Source organism: Lonchura striata, chromosome 2, assembly GCF_046129695.1.
Source record: "Lonchura striata isolate bLonStr1 chromosome 2, bLonStr1.mat, whole genome shotgun sequence".
Taxonomy (NCBI): Eukaryota; Metazoa; Chordata; class Aves; order Passeriformes; family Estrildidae; genus Lonchura; species Lonchura striata.
In genome coordinates this window covers 66,134,207-66,152,144 of record NC_134604.1, presented here as the reverse complement: position 1 = coordinate 66,152,144, position 17,938 = coordinate 66,134,207, and the positions used below count along the sequence as shown (strand labels likewise).

Genomic DNA, 17,938 nt, shown 5'->3' with positions numbered 1-17,938 from the left:
TCTGCTGAAAAGAATGTGAATCTTTCAAACGCTGTAGATATGGAGTAAATAAGGATGTTTTTAGTATATTTTGATTTTCTGTAGAGTTCACTCAAATCAGGCATTCAAATGCAAAGTCCAGCACTTGACAGTTTATAGATTTTTGAGACCCCCTAGGAGATTGTGAATAAAGTCTGAAAGCAGCTACTAAGCCAATACATAAATGTTGTTTTGTCATGGGAGGAACAGAAAGTCTGTGACAAAATGCTTTGTAAATTTAATGATCTTTTTTAGTATTTTTATTTTCTGTGTTTATTAATTTGTATGTAGCATTAATCGGAATTTACTGGAAAATATATGTCTTTGAGAGTTGGACTGTAAAAATAGTTATTCTATGAAATGCAATATTAAGTATGATTACATTTGGATATTTCTTTAGATAAATTGTTTCAAAAGCATTATAGAAACAATTTTGAAATATTTTGCATTGTCTCCTGTGTACTGCTAAATTGTATTTACCTTTGGTATCCTAAAGTCTACTGTAAAATAAGACTAGCCAAACTGGCAAGACCTAACATACTGATATTTGTGTAAATGTACTTGCATGGTCATTTTTGCATGCCCAGTTTTGGAAACTGAAATACGGCAGACGTTGACAACTTAAACACTGGCAATTTAGACAAATAATTGTAGTAACTGTAATACGCTCCAGTCACATGCCAATACTCACTCATCCTTTCTCTGGAAAAAGTTTAGTGCATCTCCAGAAGTATATGCATTTATCTTTAGAAGTAAGATGGTTTGCATTTTTGTAAACATTGCCCAGTTTGACACCTTGTATATGACAAAGTTTTAAGAAGTTACTCAGCTTCCAGAGTCTAGAAATAACACACACTTTTGCCCAGGGTGCAACTGAAAGCTGAAGCATTAGGTGTCCCTTTTTAGTCTTGATAAGCTGTGTAAATACTACTACATACATTCTTCAAATTCACTGAATTTACCCATTAGGAATTGTCCTTTTTATTGTTGTTATACCTGTTCTTAACAGGTATAAACATTTCTCTATTTTTACACATTCCTAAGATCAAAATTTATTTTTAAAAAGGTATCTGAGGAGATGAATTTATTTTCTTTTTAAAGATTTACTTGTCTTTCTTTTTTAGGCAAGAGCTATTTTCTCTAGAAATGAGTTTTGAACAATGAGACTGCTTCTGCTTGTTGCAGATTTTTTTCTTTAATGCGTTAGTCTAGACTGACTCTAGTCCCCTATATTTTACCAACCAGGGACAGTATATACAATGGTTAATTTAAGATTTGCTGCATGCTATTTGTTTATTGTGATGTTGTCAAATTGAATATAGAAGACTTGATATTTTCTGCTTTTCTCTTCCTTGGCATGTAGTTTGATTCTTTCCCCCTTATTCAACCATGTAGGTTTCAAAAAAAAAAAAAGTGTGGAAATTTAGTATCATAGATACTTCTGCTCCTCTTCCAAATTTGAATTAAATGTGACTTAGAAGTCATTATGAAGAGACAGGGAGATGAAAATGTGAGCAGATAACTGAGTAAAATTTGTTTCTTTCAGAAACCAGGCTATAAATAGAAATCTTCAAGCTTACTGGGATATAGGAAAGAATCATGAGTAGTTGACCATAGAGGAGGTGCACAAATTGTGTAATAAATATAGTCAACCTGTGATGGAAGTGCATGTCACTTTAATCTACCACTCACTCACATTAATGAACTTTTCTCAATATATCCTTTTAAAGCAGGGAAAGTATATTCTTCTCTTATTCCTTCTGGACAAGCCTGGCACCAGGAGGTCTGCAGTTTCTTTTTATCCCAGTCTTTTAACCAGATTCAGAATAAAATAAACCATAAAATACATTATTCTGATTTATTGCAATGCTGTAATAGAGATAAAATATAGTTCCTAATTTTAGACATTTTTGAAACAAGGGTAATAGTGTCTTATTGACTTCATTAAATGAAATAAAAAGGCCTCTCAGATGATTTGAAATTTATCACACTAAAAATGTTGCCCTGCATCTTAACAATTAATGAGACTCTTAAAAAATCATTCTTTAAATGTATTTCCTAGGAGAATCTCTTTGGCCACACCCCGACAACTTTATAAATCCTCCAACATGACTCAGCGCTGGCAGAGACGGGAGATATCCAACTTTGAATACTTGATGTTCCTCAATACTATAGCAGGTAAGGCTTCTGGCTTTTTAATCCCTCATAATATGTTTATGTTTGCCAAAGTCTTAAGCAACATGACTTGATAGAATACATTTATTCCTCTAGAATTCAGCTGCAGCTTTGTGATATATTCTGAAACACACGTTACATTTTATCAGAAAATGCACAACCTATCACAGAGATTTTAGATTCATGTATTACTGTGAAGGCTGTTCCTTGCTCCCCCTCTGCCATTTCCTCTGCTGACAGCTTTGTCTGAAGCTTTATTAGAGTCAACAAACCATTGCCAGAGAGTGTCTGGAAATAATAATGGGAAAATGTAATTTCGCTACTTCATCATTCTCAGCAACAGCAACTAGACAGCAGAATAACAACAGTATTCTGCCTAGTACAGATGTCACCTGGATTGTGGTATGATTAGATTACAGCATCTTTTCTCATTTAGTTCTTTGAGATGAAATATAATATCAGATTAGATATTTAAAATGAGAAATAACTGCCATAGACATCCATTTGTTATTGGCAAAAGAAGAGCTTTTCTGGCAATTGTCATTAATTAAACATTCAGGAAGATATTATTTCTTTCAATTTCTCTTTCTATGTGTTAACTCCAGTGTTAATTTTAAATGTAAAAAGCAGCAGTTTTCTACACCATATACAGAGATTTCCAGGAGGTTGTCTACTATTATGATTCCTGCCTGTAGCACGCATGCTGCTTATGAACCTGCCTGTGGAGAGCCTCATACAGACATTTCACTTCAGTGAGTTTTAATTTGAAACCCAAATTAAATTCCACCAGGCATCACTTTGTAGTTGAGTGCTACAACTCTCATTTTACTTGGTCCTGACTTTTATGCTCGAGGTTGTCCTCAGGCCAGACATAAGACACATGTAAGTGTGAAACCCAAAGGTAGCACTTGTTATGCTGACCAGTCTGGGGACAGTCACAGTGTTCTTCCCAGTAGGGCAGTGGCAGAATTCAGGAGCTGTCAAACTTGCTTGCTTTGAACCATCAGGCACTGGCCTCTGTGCTTAGATTGTAGTCATCATCCATGCATTGAATCTTACGGATGTTAATAAATGTGTCATCAACTTATCCCAGTGTGATACAGAAGTGTTACCACTGAACAGTTGGAAATCTGAGGGCATGTTTACCTTGTGCAGTGGAGCACAAAGCAGAATCCATGAAACTACCGGAGGTTTGGGCTGGAAAGTCCATATGGTGAAGCCCAGTGCAGACTCACCAGCTTGGTTCCCGAGCATTTTAGCTTTGGTCCTGCAGGTCTCTGCTGGAGGAAGGAGCCCTGCTGAGTGTTTATTGCCTCTGGTGCAGTGCCAGAATGCCTCTATCCTGCTTCTGGACACTGGCCTGTCTCCAGCTGCTCCGTGCCTCTCACGCATCCGCTGCCCTTCTAGTGATGAGGAAATGCAGGTGGACCCTTGCTGGTTCCCTGGCTGCCTCACTTAACTTGGAGGATTTACTGGAGAACTGGGAAGTTAGCCTAGGTCCCCTCAGTCCTTGTCTAGTACATTATCAACAGAACTGTCCTTCGCTGGTAATTTCCTTTTTATGTATTCATTTGTTCTGTGAACAGTGAATTTAAGCTCTTTAAATGAGAGTAGACAAAAGATAAGCCATTTCAATATAATTTTTTTTTAAATTTTTAATAGTTTCAAAACTCTGAGGTAATTTTTTTTAGGTATCTCACCAAAGCATTCAAACCTGAAACACAGCATTATGTCTGAAGTCCTTTAGAAATTGCAGTAACACTTATACTAAAATATCTACCAGTTAAAAGCTTCAGCCTGAATGGTTTCCCTCAGAGTTTCTCAGAGGTCTCAACAAAAATATTTTTTTACCTGTGGTTTGATACTAGTACTGCTGGGCAGGATTTATAGCCAAACACTTGGGCTGATTGTACAAGACAGGATTCTCTTGAGGTCATTTAAAGTCACTCATCTGCCTTGTAGCAGGATGGCTTGATATTAGCATTCCAGGTTCCACCTGCTATGGCCAAGGTTTGAAGGATTACTCACTATTTGTTATTTTTTGTGTGTGTCCCTGAATTTCTGTCCTATTTGAAAAAACTATCCCTAGGAGTGTCTGTCTCTCTGACTCAAGGCATTTAATTTCTAGTAGATTTGTTGGTATCAGTCTCTTATAGATAAATCTCATTTGTTCATGTTCAATTGGTTAATTGCATAGGATGCCTTACTCATTTCTCAGAATTGTCTACCATCTCATAAAATGTTTCAGCAGTATATGATTTTTAAAAAAAATTAGAATATAATTTATCCTTGGTAGATGAACTTGCCAATGACACACACAAAACCTTTTCTGAAAATAACATCAGAGAATGAAATCTGACTGAAACCCAACAGGCAATTCTATATATTACAATAAGGTCTTTATTCCAGTTTGGAACAAAACCCAAAATTTTCCAACTTTTTGACAGAAGCAAAAAATCCCCTCAAGTTATTTCTTGGAAGATCAACCAGATTTTGTAGTTTTAATGAAGTCTGCACTTCATCTAGAAAGCTCAGTTCCAAAAACACATTAAATGCTTTGGGATATTTGCTAAGAATCTCATAAAGTTCCTGGCAAGGCAGAAACCCACCCACAATAGAGTGCACATGAGCTCGAAGTCTGGACACAAGGGAAGAAAGTATCTAAAAAGAAATATATGTTAGAAAGTCTAGAAGTTCTCACATCCCCAAGCTGATCCTGACTCCATCATTGCATGACCTTGCATCACCAGGGCCTGAGATCTGGGAAACTGCAGGGTTGAGAGCTGTGAAGCAGCCTGAGTGACACCACTGCTTTTACAGCTGTGCTTGCATTTCTGTAAGTCTTTTTGAAAGGTGTTCCTCAAAAAGGTGTTTTTTGATGAAGCACTAACAAAATTAATAACTCTACCAGAAATACAGTACTGGAAGAGAAGAAACTCTACTAACTTGTTGCCCTGGTTTTGATAACTGTCCAAGTACACCTGTACTAAACAGACACAAAGTCTTATATGCACCATAGACAGGATCCTCAGCAGTCAGAAGAAAATACAGAATTTTCTACTTTGTACACAAAAATAGAGTACTGAATATACTTGTGACCTCCTTTCCTAAGTAAACATGTACTTTCTTTTCTTTCTTCTTGGAAATCCAATTTCCAATTACAGTCGTAATTATACTCCTTTATAATGAGATTCCATAAGAAATATCCACTTATAAGTTACAAGTTCTTTGCCAGTAATTGTTAGCATAGCAGCAATGACCTAGTTTTAGAATATAATTGTTTATTTAAGCAGCATCTTATTCTCTAACAGTATTATTGTTTTCAGCTATTGGATATATTGAGAAATATATCCATCCTCTTTTTTTTTTAATTAATGTTGCCATTAAGCACCTACTGGCTTATTCAGCAAATTTGAGCTGTAGCTTACTCAGAAACATGGCGGTTTGACACATAAAAATTGTGTATTATCTACTGGTATGTGGGTGATAGGTAAGGTCACTTCATTGCTTTTTCTTATCCAAATAGAGGTCCACTAACAAAGTGGTTTAGTACATCTTTTGCCCATTCTTTTTAGCTTCCCTTTTTTTCTTACAATGGTGCTTAATTAGTCTCCAGCCCTCTGCAGAAAAGTTAGAAAGCACTCATTTCTTTGTGCTCCTCCTCTGAAATTACACAAGAAGCAGTAGCCTTGGAAGAGTGATGCTCAGAAGTGAGGGTTCTGACACCAGTTCATGTCTCTCATTGTGACATCATGCAGTTGGGTCCTTTCCCACAAGAAGTCCTTTGCCTGTTTATTAATACTGATAATTACACTGGTTGGTCTCTGTACAACAGAACTGCTGAAATACATAACGTTAATCTCTTCTTAAATCTCTCCCTGGCATGCTGGCATGTCTGTCCTGAGAAGCATGGCCCCCAGCTGTTCTATATGTCCTTAATATTTGAAGTATCCTCTTGAAAAAAATCCATCATTCTATGACATTTTCTTTAATTCTTACATCATCCTATTACCCCCTAGAAACATTGCCATGCTTCATGTTTAGATTAATTGTTTCTGCTGTGATCTGTGCTCACAGATTACATATGCTTAATAATTTTCTACTTCAGCTCTCAAAGATCTCTTTCTAGATAATTTCCTATCCAATCCTGTCTGATTGCTGGCATTTGTGTTGGCCTTATGTCTCATTGCAATTTCAGTTCCAAATCTGTCTCCATCTTCAAAACTCTCTAAGGCCTTGTTTCAACCTGTTTCTCTGGCCCTCTAGTCAGCTATTTTCTCACCTCCCTCTTCTGTCTCCAAGCTCTTCACCTCTTTCTTGCCCTCTTTTCTGGCTCGAGCGTATTTCATCATGTTTACAGCTATGGGCATTCCTCCCAAAGGTAAACACTGCACTCTGCTACTTATCAATCAGTCTTAGTGTTATACTCTCCATGGCCCTGGTTTTTGTCCTGGCTGTAGACATAAGCCTTCCTGGTCACCTCCCCCCTCCTCCCTCTACCTGCTTTATTCTCAGGGATCCTTTTGTTTTTGCTGTGATTATACTAATTATCCTCTCTGCATGGGACCAGCATATATGTCAACTGAACCCTCTGGGTGATACAGGAAACAAGGAATTTTTACTATTCTCAATTAAAAGATTATTAAAAAGAGTGCTTAAAAGTAATCCCACTACAGCAAAAGGTATCAAGAGGAGTGAGAACAAGAAATTGTTTTTTAATATCATTGCAATGCTCACTGGTTTAGCTAGAAGTGTAGATTTCAAATTTATTTCTCAGTATTTAACTAATTTCTGCTGTTTGATTTCAAATTGCAGTACATTAAACGTGTACTTGCATTTGTATTTATTGGATTTTTAATTCTTTTAAATCCTACATGCCACTGCTTTTAAAATAAATGAAGAATAATTGCATCCATAATTTTTGTGAGTAATTTCTTGTAGTGGACAGGGATTATTTTTAAAGGTTTATGGAAAAAAATTACATCCTCAATTAGGTAATAAATTCAGATGAACTTCTTCCCCTCACCTTTTTTTTTTTTGCCTGTTTAGCATTTTCCACTTTTTTACTCTGTGATGTACAAGCCCTCACTGGTTAATTATGTATATATTTAGCTACTGCATGTGTTGGGCTTATTATTGTCATCTAATTAGATGTAACTTGAACTACTTACTTCCAGAAAAATCATTAAAAATTCTTTCCTAATGACCTAGAGATGACAAAATGTCTGTAAAGTGTGAAGAAGCAGACAAGCACAGGAACATCGCTCTTAAAGAGTGTTAATCCAGATGCTGCAATCATCTAATTAAACAATATTTTGCTGTCATTAACATTTTCACCAAGGAATTGCAGTTATAATTTCTTTGTCAGCTGTCTCTAGCTCACTTTACCTTAGAAACTAAAGTGCCATATAAAAACATTAAATTGGATGGTTTAATTAAAAAGTTTTTTTTTTTTTTTAATGAAGAAACATATCCAGTATTTCTGAGATCTCATTTACTATGCCTCATTTTTATTGTTCAAGTAGATTAGTGTCACAGGGCTTGCGATATTTAATATTCAGCCTTTAGTATTAATCTCTGTAAGCCTACTTGAGGGGAAATCTGAAGGCTCTGAAAAGATATAGGGACTACCAATAGTCTTACAGGTTTATGTTCTATATTTATTTAGCTAAAGAAAGGACCAAATAATTCTTGTTGGAAGCACCAGACAATTGATAAAATGTCTAAGTATATTCATCTGCTGACTTTACTCTGAAAATAATCAATTGTGAAGCCAGAACAGATCAAGACAGCATTTCTAATAAAGTGAAGCCACTAATATTTATGCATGTTTAGAATTAGGGATTTGTAATCCCATTATAGGCCTAGATCACTGTCCTCTGCTCAGATAAGTAGAGATGTGTGGTCTTACTTTGTAGGTTTGGTCTCCTTTCACAATTTAAATTAGGTTCATCTTCTCAAGTCAGTTTTATTTGTTGATATTAAGGAGGAAATTGTTGGATTGAAAAAAACAGATCACTAACTTTTTTATTAAACAAATTAAGAACTATTCTTAGTATTTACTATCTTCATAAATAAAACATGTTTTATAAAAATTGAAGTAGGAGATAAGAGAATATTTTAAGTTTTTTCACAAGGCTTATATTTACCAAATACATAATCTTGAAGGCTTCATTATTTGCAACTTATCTTAACTAAACTGAGAGAGAAGTTGCTTCAAATTACTTCTCACTGTGGGGTAAAAAACTGCACAGAGGAGTTACTGCAGTGTTCTGACATGGAGCTAATGTCACATGATAATTTCTTCATGTGTCTATACTATAAGTAACCCCTCAGAAAAAGAGAACTCATACACTAGTGAGGCTCAGGATTGCTTTTTCCTTGCCCTATTCACATATTTATGATTTTCCCATATGGAACAGGAATAAACAGTCAAAATCTTGTGGACTGAATATTGAAATTGAATTAGTATGAAATGAATGAAATAAGTATCAAAATTAAATGATATCACAATATGAAAAAAATCTCAATTTCAAAATAAAGCATAATCTTTTATGACCCTACATTTCCTTTCAAAATTTTGCAAAAGGATGTTCTCACTTTTAAATACTTCTATAAAATGGATACGGTTTAAGATTTTTATTACTATGAGCTCTTTTCCATACAAATTTTCATTCTGCAGAATCTTAATTTTTGCTTATGCTTTGTAATTGACCACAGTCTTCTCACTCATTCTCTTCCTGGATCTCAAAGTTCTTTTAGTCAGCTCTCTGCATAAACACAAATGTCTTTCTATTTGAAAGATTTTGCATGCTCTTCTGTTAACTTAAACATTCTGATGAGAATTCTGGAAAGAAAAACATTTATTGTATGAAGCGGTAGTTTTATAGAGGCCATATTTTAAAGCACCCTAAATTTGAAAATCTCAAGAAACTTTGCAAGTCATATGCAATTAAACCCTTGCCAAAGAAGAAAAGAATATTCTGATTTGAAGGATATAGAAAATGAGGCAGATTTGTTTTCCTACAAAACATATAGAGCGCCCTCCTTTAATTCTATTTAAAAGAATAAATATTCTAGCTGGGCATACCTTTCCTTTTCCTCCCTTATAAGGATAAATTCTGGTATACTCTTTGATACAGTTGTTTGACATATTCATGTTCAACAAAAGAGTTGTTTTGCATTCATTCATTCATTCATTCATTCATTGTTGATATTAAAGAAGAAATTGTTTTGTTTCTATCCATCTTTATTTGTGTATGTAGCGCACAGTGCTGGAATTGCTTGTTTGACAAAGTTACATTTGCACCTTAATTTTTTTTTGTATTCTTGCCAACATCTATGTTTTCAGAGTGTAAATATGAGGACACACAATTATTAAGAATATTATTCAGTGAAACCATGTACAAAATAAAAACATGCTTTTTGTTCATCAACTTCTGTTGAAAAAATAAGGTGCTTGAAGAGCAGTGAAAGTTTCGCATTTCATTAAGGCAGAAGTGATATTTTTGTGGAGAATTGCAACTGCTACTCAGAACAAGGAAGTCTGTGTTTTCCTGCGCCAGGTTTTGTACCCCAGGAATCTGTCCAGAATGTGGAAGGAAGCAGTTAGTGAGACAGGGCTGTAAATCTGTTGCAGGACTGGGAATTGTTAACCTGGATTATTTCAGTCTGCTAATTATATTATATAAATACACGTACACATATATTTATGACCTGATGTTGTTTTTTAAGACTTATGCTGCATATTGTGTGGTTCTCACGATAGCAATAGGATGGACAATTCTGTACTAAGAAATTTCATTTGTCTTGTCACTGAAATGTTAGATTCTACTAAATAATAGAGAATATAAAAATAACGGCCTTTCTCAAACACACTTTTCTTTGTGATGAATTCATAATTTTTAGTTCATTGCAGTTGATGATTGTTCTTTTGAAATGGTATCTATAGGTGGTTTTTGCACATTTGAGCTGCTGGGATGACAGCAGTGTTTCTTTCATGATTGAAGAGAGTGGCCTGGTGTAGTCAGCTCTGTCTTTTACATGAGACAACTATTTTTAAATTTTCGAAGTGATTAAAAAATAGTGTTACAGCAAACATGACTTTCATCACTTTGACTCCACAGTTGCCATGGAATCTCAGCATTTCTTCAGTGAAGAAGAACCATACAGGAATGATGGATTAGCAAACCTTAAATTTATACCCTTGCTGTTTGAAGTCTCATTTTATCTTTGCTAGCTATGATACTTCATGACGTTGCTAGGAAAGTAATAGTTTAGTTCTTTTTGATATCTACATTCATGCTATAAAAATATCTTAATGGAAATAAAAAATAAAGTGTTTATTGGCATATGGTGCATTTTAGTTGATCTTAAAAGATACTCTGCTTTTTATATTATTTTAGTTTGTGTGTTGACTTCTGGTTCAAGATAAGTGCACCTAAATGGCTGCTTTTGTCTGGAAGATTTATACCTGATTCTCTCAAAGTGGTGGGAACTGGGAACATGTGATGCAAAAATGTAACCACTACATTTTTTTCTAGCTGCACAAGTGGACACTATTTCCTAATTATTAAAACTTTCTTTTTCAATAGGACGAACATACAATGATCTGAACCAATACCCTGTATTTCCGTGGGTTTTAACAAACTATGAGTCCGAAGAGTTAGATCTGACCCTTCCAGGCAACTTCAGAGATCTTTCAAAGGTATGCTTCATTCTTGTTAAAGAACAGTCAGCCAGCCCTTTTAGAAATACATTTTGTTTTATATTTATATCTGGTTAAGTAAGGTCTTAAGCTCACAAAAGTCTGAAATAGATGTTTCTATTTTAGAATTATTTTATACTGAATCTCTATATTATGCTGCTTCCATGTCCCTGACTTATCTGGTTCCAAATCTGCAAATCTGCAACTCCTCTGTACCTTCTAATGTATGGAACAGAAGTGCATCTGACCACTTGATCTCACTAATTATGCCTCTTAGTTTATAAAAGCTGATCCTTTGGAAATAAAAAGCTTTGATGAATATCACTTTATTTTGCAGTGACTAGAATAGTAATATAGTATCATCATCTTCTTTTGATTTAATAGTTAGTAAAGAGATATTTTGTATTTTAGATTCTGGAGTATCTGGTCCTTATTGTTATTTATTGGGTTTTTTTCTGCCCAACCAGATCTAGGCACTTAGTACTTTACAATAAAAAACATCCTAATGCTTTTTTTTCTCTAATGGCACCACATTGTCATCAATATCCAGCTCTGGTACTCTGGTTGTTTTAAGACTGCAGGGAAGGTCTGTCCTGGCCAAGCACAGCAGAAACATATGGAGAGGCTCTACTTTTGGCCAGCTAAAATAAAGGCAAAAAAAAGAGGTCTTGAAACTGAGTTGTGGGAAGTATCATTCCTGTTTGCTATCAACTTAGAAATTGTATGCACTCTCTTGCCAGAGAAGGTATCAGGATAGTGCATAGTCCTGCAACATCCCCAGTGTGAGGTTTCTGTTGTCTGGTGTGTCAGCTTTCCTGCATCCTTACCACAGCTCCTCAGTCAAGAGGGGGCAGTACAAATTCAGTGAGGTTCAAAACCACAGGAAGCTGTCACTCATTGCCTTTAGGAGAGAGGCTGGAGAGGAGAAAATGACCCCCAGGGCCTGTTCCTCAGTCCTGTGCTGCAGACCCTGCATTCCCTTCTGCTGCTGGGCAGACATGAGTGTTTCTGGGGTTTATGCTTTAAGTCTGGATTTCTTTCCTCCTCTCCCTGCAAGTACACATCCTGGGGAGCAATGGAGACATCCTGCCCTGAATATTTGACAGATTCATCTCTGCTGGAAAAAAGAGTGTGGTTACAGAAACCTCCAGATGTGTTGTAACCATTCCTGGAAGCCTGCTTTTGTAAGGCATCCAAAATAATTTGAGTAGGACTTGAATTCATAATAGAGGATAGAGACACCTACGTTTACACTCTCTTTATATTCTTAGACAAATAAAAATAATAAATAAGCAAATAAACCCAGAATTTACAGTACATTCACAGTATGCCTCAAAAGGAAATAAATTGTTTGATACTTCCATTAGGTCAAGTAAAACTTCTGACATTTCACAGTATTATAGGTATGTTTCACAAATGTGTTTTTCAGTTGTGTAACACCATTGAAATCTGTGCCAAGAGCAATAAAAGATCCACAGACGTGACTTAAAAAAAGACCTGTGATCATTTTACACTGGCTTGTTCCCTAGCATGTATAAAAGTATTGCTGGTTTAGAGTTGTTCAGAAAGATAAACCTTTCATTAAGGTGCTTACACTTTTCAAAATCTCTCAAACTCACTTTCTGGACATATTAATAGCACTGCATGTGGTGAAGTGCAACAAGATTAGACAGTGTCTCATGAGCCCTTCTCTAGCTATTTAGTTTGGTTCAATCCAAATTTTTATAGTAACCTACTAAAATATGTAATTGTTATAGGAAGTAGTGTAGATTTGGTTTACTCATGAGTTAGTAAAGACTCATTATGGAATTAGTGCATGTATAGCTTATTAAGCATCACTGTGCTGTTATTAGTGCTCTCCTCAAAAAGAAATGTAAAATCAAGTCCACGGCTCTTTATTTTTCATCAAAAATCCATGCAATGTGCACATTTTCTTGCCAATTTAAAAATTTACCAAAATCTATCGGTGGTTTCCTCTGGAACACCTAGGGTTTTGACCTCTGAAAAGCCTACACAGAACTAGTCAAGGAAAATTACCTTTTCTTTCTGGCAATACCTGGGCTCCATTTATCCCATGGATGTATGAGAAAACACATATGAAATTTATAAACTGTTGTGGAATACCTCAGGATGATTAGGGTTGTTGTCAATTGTAATTGTCAATTTTTTGCAGTGTTCATTATAGTAATATCTGATAGATTTCATTTCACCATGGTTTTAAAAGGAAAAATAGTTTAATGATTTATTTCAGAATATAGTGGCCGTTTTGTATGGAATGCCTGACTTGGGCTGTTCAGAGTTACTTGCATCCTGTTTCCATTTTTGCATTATCAGTAAAAATTTTAGAAATTCAAATGTCTCTGAGGTATTGCCTTGTCAATTCTGTGTTAATTTTCGATAGTGTCCTGTATCTGTGAGTCCCTTCTTTTCTTTTCATGGAGGTGAATTCTGAGTAGTCTGGTGCTTAAAAGCAGGAGTTAGTAATTTATTGTTAACAATACTGAAGGAGGTTGTGCTATCAAGCCTCAGCCAGACCTCTGGGGCAGGCCCACTCAGTATATTTTCCATGAGGAGCAACTTCCTTCTGTCAGATTTTGCCCTGCAATGGAGACATGTTTCTGCAGATTTGATGGCAGATCAGAACCTCCAGCTAAACTGTTGATGGACAAAATCTCCTTTGTCAGGTCCTGACCTTCTGTCTCCCTGTAAATTTTGCCCTCCTTAGTTTCACAAAGCCTCTGTCCTTGCTATTTAGCAATTTATAGTCCTCAAAAAATGTTTTGGTATTATTTAGAATTTTAACACTATTGCATATATTGGTAAAAGCCCACAAAAGTAATGAAATGAAAAGTCACCTACCATGCTTTGTTTTCTTGGTTTAAAATAGTTTTTGTAGTTAAATGTAGGTGCTAAATCTAGCTTTTAAAAAATATTTTGTGTATTCTTGCTTGAAGTTCATACAATACTCCAGTGTCAGTTCTGATAACTGACTACACAATTTTTCAAAATTTTAAATGTTTGTTTGGCTTCCAGGCTTTTGGTATATACAGAAATATATACAGGTGTATATATACACCACCTTTGTGATATCACAACTTTTAAGTGAACATACATATCAAATGCAATTAATATGATTTTTGGAGATGAAATTAGGGGTGTTTGTCTTGCTTAGAATGTCAGTAATGGAGTAAAACATGCACTTTTGCATTTAGTCCAAACTTAAATATTTACATTTGTGCAAAGCCATATTGAACATGTAGCTTGTCCTTTCTTTCCATTCCATTTCATTCTGATTTTATGTGGCACTCCTTATTGTGGTATTTTTACATCCAGATGTTACTTGTTCTCTCAGAAGAATTATGTTTAAATATTAGTCTGAAAATTCCTCTGTCCTTTTCCTTTTAGGTGTTTGGAAATTTTGTTCTGAAAGCTTTTTGATGTTTTTCCTTTTACATATAGTTTTGGATTTAAACCAGGGTTCATGGGCATGGAATCTGCCAGAGCAGTGGAATATATTGCACCTCTCATTTGATTAGACAGTGTAGGTTCAAGTTTTATTCATTACATATACAAGGTTAAAGGTTATATTTATTGTTTGACAGGATCAAAAGCTAATGAATGAGGCTGTCACAGATACATAGATTATCTTTTCAGTATCAAACCATCAGGTGATCTGCTTATTTTCTTCTTTGTTGAGATTTCCTTTAGAAGAATACTTAGGGTATTCTTAGGTATTAGTCCAGGAAACATGTACACAGCTCTTACTATACAGTGATTTTTTGTGAGGTTCAAGTCACTTAAAATGTGGTATGGTTTGTTTGTATAAAATCGTATGACTTTTACTCCTAAATTATAGTGAATGCATGGTTTTGACATGCTGCATTGTCCCTGCTCATTAAAGTGTAAACGGGAATTTCTCCTCATTTACTTCCAGTCATACATCCTGTTAAATAAAATGATTTCTTCACCAGGCAAAGTAATACTAATATTGACATGTGTATGAAACATCACACACCCATTCATTGAGTGGAAAAAATTATGTTTTGTTAATATAGAAGGTGTTTGACTGATGTGTGGTGATAAGCATAACCACTTTTCCTTATTACTGTGCCATTTCAAGAAAAGGAAGTGATAAAGCCCCAAGGCTTCTAAATGTAATAATGCAAATGAACACATTCAAGAGTGAATATTTCAAGGCAACCACACTTAATACTTCCAAAAATGTATATGCTGTGGAATGGACTTTATGGGCTTATTGAGAGCCCTCCGTTGGAAAAATGAAATAATTTTCTGTAAAATTAAACTTCTCCCTTTATCATATGCAACTCTTCCATCAGCAGAAAAACTACACACAATTAAAGCCAGACAACTAAATGTGTGTTTTTCTCAAATAAACAGTTCATTTACTGAGTAAAACTCTAGTACTATGAATCTCTGAATGCACTTATATTTGATATTGTTGATATCTGGTTTTCATATTAGGATGCTGAAGAAAAATCTGTTTACCAATTAGGATGCAATTACAATTTATTTTTAAGTTTAAAATATCATCCTAAGACATCCTATTTATATGTTGTTGTTCAGTGGGTGTTTTTTAATAAAAAAGCAAGTAGTCAGGAAAAGCTGTCAGTTTTCTGCTGTAGCCAAATAAAGCCAGGTTCAAGATACCTTTGTACCAGTAAAAACTGTACAGAATTGTGCTACAATTCTGTGCAGTACATCGCAAAAAAAAAAAAAACCTAACAAAAAAAACCAAAAAAAAACCAAAAAAAAACCCACAACTAAACCAAAACAAACAAAAAAACCCCGCAACAGATAAGGTAGCTGCTGCATGAATTTGAGTAAATGGGATTCTACGTTCAGTTCTGCTCTCATGAGAGAATATAGTTCTATTTGGCAAACAAATAGATATTACATGAATAGCATAACACATCCAGTGGATGTAAACACTAGATATTGGCAACATGTGTTGACTTGGTTCAAAGGCCAGATATCTAAAGAGATTATCCAGGTAAAAAAAGAAAGATGTAGTAGTGTGTTTTTTAATGTTACAGTAAATATTTGCCTCATTTTTAAATGTAAGAAAGAAACGTAAAATAAACTGAAGTAGCAGGTTTTAGTACCTCAAAAGTAAAGTGACTGAATAGGCTGTGTCATATGAACAGTGTTCTGTTTGGAGTAAACAGTATCTTATGAAACCATTATGTGGGAAGTTAATTCTATTTAATATGAGTTCTTACAGAGAGAGTTTTGCAATAAAAGAACAAATGGTGTGTTTGGAAAAAGCATTTTATAAAACAGTATGAAAATAACTTTTTAAATAGTGACCAGAACAATTTATGTTACTCAAATTCAGTTTCTGTATTTGTCTTATGGTTAAGATATGCAGTGAGACTTAGTATGTAGACTGATCTTTGCCTTTGTATTGTTTGGGCAAGTAATTTTAATCAGTGCACACACCTAAAGAATCTCAATCAAATGGAAATAATATTATTTTATTCCATGATGTAAAGTTACATAGATTGATCCATAAATAAAATTTAACCGCATTTTATGGCCATGATACTAGATTAAAGCTGAGGTAGTTGACCTTCTGGGCTGAGAATGGCATAATAAAGCTATGAAAAGTGACCAAAACTCCAAATATCCTACAAATTTCACAAGAAATGTGAGAGACTACCATTACTGTAGAACTTGTCATCTAATAGGACCTGTGACTCATCAGAGTAAAACTGGGTTAGCTGCTAGTTTATACAATTAAGATTTAAGGTCTTTACAGAAATATCTTTGTCTTTACTGAAGGATGAACTCATACCATTACCCTGGTTAACAGCATTTTCCCACATGGATGTTAAAATAACACTAAAGAAGGCAGGGGCAGGCCTTTCACAATTTACTCCCTGCTATTTTATTTATGGAGGGTTTTTGTGCTTTCAGAAAGTGCCTGGACTTTTGGTATACATAAGCTGTTCTCTTTGGGGTTAATCAAATTTTTAAATTGTACAACAACAACCAGAGCAACAGGAAAAAAAAAAAAAAGAGAGAATGAGATTTGAGCACTTTCCATTTCCAACGTGTATGGTTTCCTGAATCTGGAGAGAAGTCCTTAACATTACTATGCAGAGAGGTGGTTCACATCAGTGTCTCCACGACAGCGCAGAAAAGGGAGATCAAGTATTTCTTGTATTTCTTCACCACAGGCCAGAGATAATTTATGTAAGGCTGAAGTAGAAGCTGCAGAGTTGTGTGAGCATGGGAAGCTCCCAACTCTCCTCCCCAGGCAGTGCTGCATTGAGACACTTGTGCTGCGTCTGGGATCCCAGTTGTCATCTCCACATAAATGTTTGCGCACTACCCCCTCTAGAGCAGCTCAGGGACTTCCAGCTCACCTTCCTATTGCCAGCTACAGACACACCTAAGCAGTCTCCTCATGACACTATAAAGGCTTGTGGAATGAGAGAAATTTACCCATGTCTCCTAGATCCCAGGCTGTCAGACAGATCACTAGTTCATCAAATCCAGGATCTGACCTGAGAAGCTGAGGTGAGACTTTATAGCGGAAGACAAGCCCTCCCTCTAAAAAAAAAGGCAATGACTGAAAAAGATATTGGATGATGGTAATCCAGAATACAGATTTTCAGGTTTATAATTTAGTACAATTAATCACATATGTTCTGAAGGTAGATTATTTTAGCTACTTGTACAGGTATTTTGATATGAAAATGCGAAAACACCATCCTGCATTGTTATACCTTTTCTTTTAAATTGAACGCCTCTCATTGAACAACATGGAAAACATGATGATATGTTTGCATTAATATTTTATGTGAATTGAAAAATTATTGTCAAATTTTTGAGAGAAATAACCTTTTTATTAAATACAACTATATATATTATATTAGGAATGTTATTTAAAGGTACTGATTAAACCATCATTAAAATTTTGCTAGTCTATAAAATAAAATACCTCATAATTATTTTGAGCATCAGGTATACCTCACAGGCCTTGTTACTGTAGTCAATTTACAGTGAATAATG

At 35.1% G+C, this 17,938-nt stretch overlaps 1 protein-coding gene across 5 annotated transcripts in view; it reads left to right on the top strand.

Annotated features, from left to right (window-relative positions):
* NBEA (neurobeachin) overlaps positions 1 to 17,938 on the top strand; it is a 451,486-nt gene that overhangs the window by 358,055 nt on the left and 75,493 nt on the right. For all 5 annotated transcript variants that reach the window (XM_021541930.3, XM_021541926.2, XM_021541925.3 and 2 more), the window contains 2 exons: positions 2,081 to 2,196; positions 10,788 to 10,900. In XM_021541930.3, coding sequence (XP_021397605.2) covers positions 2,081 to 2,196; positions 10,788 to 10,900 — 229 coding nt within the window. The remainder of the gene's footprint in view (positions 1 to 2,080; positions 2,197 to 10,787; positions 10,901 to 17,938) is intronic.